Source organism: Poecilia formosa, unplaced genomic scaffold, assembly GCF_000485575.1.
Source record: "Poecilia formosa unplaced genomic scaffold, Poecilia_formosa-5.1.2 Scaffold59, whole genome shotgun sequence".
Lineage (NCBI taxonomy): Eukaryota > Metazoa > Chordata > Actinopteri > Cyprinodontiformes > Poeciliidae > Poecilia > Poecilia formosa.
This window is the reverse complement of record NW_006799998.1, coordinates 879493-885336: the sequence shown is the minus strand read 5'-3', so window position 1 is coordinate 885336 and position 5844 is coordinate 879493. Positions and strand designations below refer to the sequence as shown.

At 37.4% G+C, this 5844-nt stretch overlaps 1 protein-coding gene across 1 annotated transcript in view; it reads right to left on the bottom strand.

Annotated features, from left to right (window-relative positions):
• The window catches only part of LOC103139307 (B-cell receptor CD22-like), a 47934-nt gene that overhangs the window by 36059 nt on the left and 6031 nt on the right, over positions 1-5844 (bottom strand). Inside the window, exon 5 of the mRNA XM_016672331.1 lies at positions 3798-4127. Coding sequence (XP_016527817.1) covers positions 3798-4127 — 330 coding nt within the window. The remainder of the gene's footprint in view (positions 1-3797; positions 4128-5844) is intronic.

Sequence of the window (5844 nt, the reverse complement as noted above, 5' to 3'; positions counted from 1 at the left end):
CAATGAGGACAAATTTTTCTCCTGCAGCTGATTCACAGCAATGGTGCTCCTCAGATATGTGCCATTCAAAGAGTCAGAGATGGCAAAAACCTTGGATTGGCTGACTGGTTGCCCATTGAAAAGCCACTGCAAGATAGGAGGGTTTCCCACAATTTCACAGGAACAGTTGATTTGACTTGTTGTTTTGATGCAGCTAGAAGAGGGCAGGATCCTTGGAGGAACTGTAAAAAAAAAGAGGATCAAATTGTCACCTAAAAATATAGGAAATATGGTTAAAATGAATGGAGACATGTTTAAATCAGCTCTCAAAATAAATTAGGAATCACTTTCTTTTAAAGAGTCACTGGAACAAAAGTGATACTTGAATATTTGAAACTGTGCATCAGAGTTTTCATTTGATTCGATAAACTAAATAATCAATAAACGTTTGATCATTGCTCTTATTTATTTTTCTCCATAGTTTGCTAATTAAAAATGCAGCTGTCCATTGAAAATCATTTGCTGGGTATAAAATATATATTTTCATGTATTACTTTGACAAATTTATAAAGGAATATTTTATGTCTAGAAAAAGTTAATAAGTTATTCTAATAATATTAGAATAACAGAAATATGTAAAGTATCAATTTAGGTCAAAATGCACAAAAGGTGGATGTAAAAATCACAGATCGCACAAATCTGTAAATAGAATCACATGATGTCTTTTTCATGTAGCAAGATTTGCTGTAATTAATAGAAAGCTAATTAGGAAAATGAAGTTATCTTCCATGTCTAAAACGTAGCCCTTCATTCTGGAGACTTACATAGTTATTGTGTGACATGCTTTACTGTTTTCATGCCGACTCTGAAAATGTAGTGGTTTTAAACAAACTACCATGTCCAGTAATCCACCATATTTCATTTTTGAAATGCCTTTTTGCCATTAAAATCAATTGTCATATTTTTGATTTGTCAATGATAAACAACATTCATTACAGAAATGGAGACCAACCTCGATTTTCTGCTATAATCTGAGGCGAGTTGATAAAAAGTTGTTTACTGTCTGATCCCAAAGAATTGAAGCTGAAGCAGAATAAGGAGGACAAGTTTCTCTCCTGTGGTTGATTCACACTGATGGTGCTCCTCAGATATGTGCCATTCAAAGAGTCAGTGATGACAAAAACCTTCCCAGATTGGTTGACAATTTGCCCGTTGAAAACCCACTGCAACATTGGAGGGTTTCCTACAATTTCACAGGAACAGTTGATTTGACTTGTTGTTTTGATGCAACCAGAAGAGGGCAGGATCCTTGGAGGGACTGTAATGAAGTAGAGCAAAAAAAGGTTTCCAAAATGAATTAATATGTCTAAATAAATAGTGAACACATTTGTGATGAATCTCATGTTTTCCAATTAACTTAAACTCATAAAAGCTAATAATATATATATATATATATATATATAGAGAGAGAGAGAGAGAGAGAGAGAGAGAGAGAGAATGTGATGGACACAAATCAGCAGTTCCCAAAGTGAATGAACACATTTAAATCATTTGTGATGAATCATGGTATAACTTCGTTGAGTCTTTAGAAAAATCTTATGAGAAAAAACTTGTATGGGCCATGAATTACTCTCTGTATCATGTTGTGACCACTGGGTGTCACTGTGGTTCCACAAAAATATGGCGGACCTTTGTACAGAAGCGAGGCTGCTAGCCGGGAGAGCTAACAATTTGTTATCATGTAAGGACTGGTTATTTAATTATTTATTTAGCTTTCTTTTACAAGGATACAAAAGCCTATTGAAATTAAAAAGCTTATTTGAAGATGAACAAACCTTGATTTTCTGCTGAAATCTGAGGTGAGTTGATAAAAAGCTGTTTACTGTCTGATCCCAATGAATTGAAGCTGAAGCAGAGCAATGACGACAAGTTGCTCTCCTGCAGCTGATTCACGATGATGATGCTCCTCAGATACGTGTCATTTAGAGAGTCACTGATAGCGTAAACCTTCCCAGATTGGTTGACAGGTTGCTCATTGAAAAACCACTGCAAGATCGGAGGGTTTCCCACAATTTCACATGAACAGTTGATTTGACTTGTTGTTTTGATGCAACTAGAAGAGGGCAGGATCCTTGGACGAACTGTTAAAGTGTAGAGCAAATTGTTAATTGGAAATATAGTAGATAGGGTTTTTCAAAATCAGTTAAAGCATGTTTGAAGTAAGAAAATGCATGGCCTGTTTTTTCAGCATCACTCCAGCAGGAAGTAGGTAATCTTGGCACTACGTGTATAGGAGGTGAAAACGGAAATCCTAAAAATGTGCCTAACATGAGATTTAAATGACTTGCATGTAGAAATTTGGCTTTCATTTTTACCGGACACATTCCCATCTCTCCATAGCTCTTTTTTTTCTCACGCCGTTTTCTAAGCCACTTTCTTCCTTGCTTTGTCTCTTGTCAGATTTACGGCAGTTTCCACTAGTTTGCTTTCTCTGGGATGAAGTTTAAAGTTAACTGAACCAAAATGTAGTTATAGCATTTAAAATTTGAACAAAGAAACTAACTTACACAAAATATCTGTTTTCAAACTTGTAGTAAGTGATGAGTCAGGGTTTCCATTCCCCATCTTGTAAGTAGCAGTACAGGAGATGTTCTGTCTGTGATGGAGATTGGTAGCAATGAAACTCAGGACAGAGGTCTTAGCTGTAGATTTATTTGGGCTCATCTGCATTGTCTCCATAACATCCCCCATTTTGGGGGTCCATGTCAGAGTTGGGGGATGAGTCAGGCATGGAGATGGAGCAGAGCACGTCAAATTCACCCAGTCTCCCTCCTTCCCCTCCAGTATGGAGACAGTCAGAGTTGGTGGGGGAAAATGTTCTTGGAGGAAGGTTTCATTGTATCATTTAGTAGGCAAAAATGCAAACATAGATTAATAAATACAATAACTCAAAGTTAGAAACCTACCTTTGACATCAATTTTTACACTTGCTTCTTTAAATGTGTATTTTGTAGTTTTGCAATCCAGTCTAAAGTAATATACGTTGGAATGATTAGGCTGGACATTATAGAAGGTGGTGGTGCAGTTTTTCTCTGTTAAGTTTCCTGTAACTGGGTTTGTATCTGTTAGTCTTGGGTCCCTGCTATCTGTGTAAAGCCACAGAGCTCTGCATTCCCCGTGCAAGTTTTTTTCATGTTCTCTTTGCATCTCAAAGGAGCATGGAATAGTGACACAGGACCCATTCATAGCTTGTACAGTCTGCGGCAGAGAGATCTCAAACTTGTCACATTCAGGGCCTGAAGAACAAAACCGTTTAGAAAAAGAAAGTCAAATAATTAGAAACAAGAAGTGTTGATTTTTGCCTTCCTCCAAACTTGATTAGCAGTCGTTTCACAAACTGTTATATAATATAACTCACATTGTATATTTGCTCTTGTGGAAAAGGTTACAGCACGGCTTTCATCTTGTTTCTGGTAGGCAGCAGAGCAGGAGATTTGTCCATGATTCTGACGAGAAGCAGTGAAGTTCAGAACCGATATCCTCATGGGAGTTTTCCCCCGATTCTTCAACAGTGTCACCTGACTGTTATGTAATGTGGGGGTCCAGGTCAGATTTGGAGGATGAGACAGACAGGGAACCAAAGCAGAGCAGGTCAGACTCACGGAGTCTCCGTTCTTCACCAACAATGTGGATGGAGTCAGAGTTGGTGGGGGGAAATTATCTGTGAGAAAGGCAACAATGACATCACCCAGTAAGTAAAATGAGAAACTCGTCAAACATAACAAATGTTAATGTTAATGAAGTTTAAGGAAACCTACCTCTGACTTCAATTGTTACACTTGCTGTTTTAAAAGTGTATTTGAGACCATTACAATCCAGCCTAAGGTTATAGGTGTTGGCATGGCGACTCTGCATGTTGCTGAAGGTGGTGGTGCAGTTTTTCTCTGTTAAGTTTCCTGTCACTGGGTTTGTATCTGTTAGTCTTGGGTCCCTGCTGTTTGTGTAAACCCACAGAGCTCTGCATCCTCCATTTAAATATTGTTCATATTTTCTCTTTAGGTCAAAGGAGCAGGGGACGGTGACACAGGATCCTCTCAGGACTTGTACAGTCTGTGGTAGAGAGATTTCAAACTGGCCACAGCTTCTGCCTGAAGGACAAAAGAGGTTCAGGAAAAAGTAGTGGGATAATAAATTGGGTTTTTGCTGGTGTTAGATATTTTTTGGTATTATCATTTTGTTATTACTTTAGTTCATATTCAGTCTAATGTTAATCAGTATTATTGTGATTTTTAGTTTAAAGTGTTCTCTTCCTTATGTGTGTATAAACTGACCTGGAGGTTACAACTGTCTGTTTATCTTCATGTGAGACAGTTAACTCTGTGTTTCCCAGACCTTAAATTCTTCTTGTGTTAGTTTGACCTAGAGCTGAACTGGGCTCAGACCGTAGATCAGATATCACACCTGGCTGGTTTGTTTAGGTTAGAAGTTTTACGACCTTTGTTGTTCTTCCTGACTGCCCCTTTTTGGCTGTTCTGCTTGACAATAAAACAGGGGCTCACGCGGAAGCAGATCAGAATTCTCTGTGAACGGCTGATGAGGTTGTTGATGGAGAGTTCTCCTTTTGCAAAAGCTTTGTCTATAAAATTCATATACGTTGTCTGTGGTCTTTTTATATAGGTTCGAGAAAAAGTACCTATCAGCTGGTTTTTGTCAGCCTATTATTATTGCAATTTAACAAAAACAATGTAATATGTGGTTATTAGCTGTAGGACTAGCAATAGTATTTATTAGATTATATTTTTAAAAAGTAATCCTTTCAGTGCTTTTTGCACTGAATTTGTAACATTTCTTGTAAAGTAAGTTGAAATGCTGGTTTTAGACTTCTTGTTTGATCTGGTATTTGAACACAAGTTCATGTTATTAATGCACCTGTCAGTTATCAATTCCTGTAATTATTTTCTCAATTTATATTATAAGCAAATTTATTTGCATTACACTATAAAATGAATTAATGTCTTTAATACCACAAAGACTCAGAAAGTTGTTGTTTTAGGAGAGGTTACCAGCTTGCTTCAGTCACCTTCTACAAAGCTGTTCACATGAGAGGACAAGTTATTGCAGGTAAATTTTCACAATGCTAATTCACTATAATTAGAACATGATTAGACTATGGTTATTATTTTAGCATCTTAAAAGAAACTACAAACTTACACGAAATAGTTGTTGTTGTTGAGGTCAAAGTTGCATCAGAGTTTCCATCTTGTTTCTTGTAGACAGCGTTGCAGTGGATTTTCTCTCCATCATGAAGGTAAGAAGCATTAAAGTTCAGAACAGAGACCTTGACCAGAGTTTTGTCCTGATTCTCCTGGAGTGTCTCCTCACTCTGCCCCAGTGTGGGGGTCCATGTCAGATTTGGAGGACGAGACAGACAGGGAACCGGAGCAGAACAGGTCAGACTCACTGAGTCTCCATCATTCACCTCCAATGTGGAAGGAGTCAGAGTTGGTGGAGGAAGATCATCTGGGAGGAAGAGTCAATGACATCATTCAGTGAGTACAAATCTGAGTTCCTTGGTTATTTTAAATTGCAGAATATAGAATGAAAATTATAATAAAAACAAAAGATAGAAATAAAGCAAGATAAACATAGTTAGTTAATACAATTATTGTTGATAAAAAAGCATTTAAACCTACCTCTGACTTCAAATTTTACACTTGCTGTTGTAAAAGTGTATTTGAGACCATTACAATCCAGCCTAAGGTTATAGGTGTTGGTATGGCGACTCTGCATGTTGCTGAAGGTGGTGGTGCAGTTTTTCTCTGTTAAGTTTCCTGTCACTGGGTTTGTATCTGTTAGTCTTGGGTC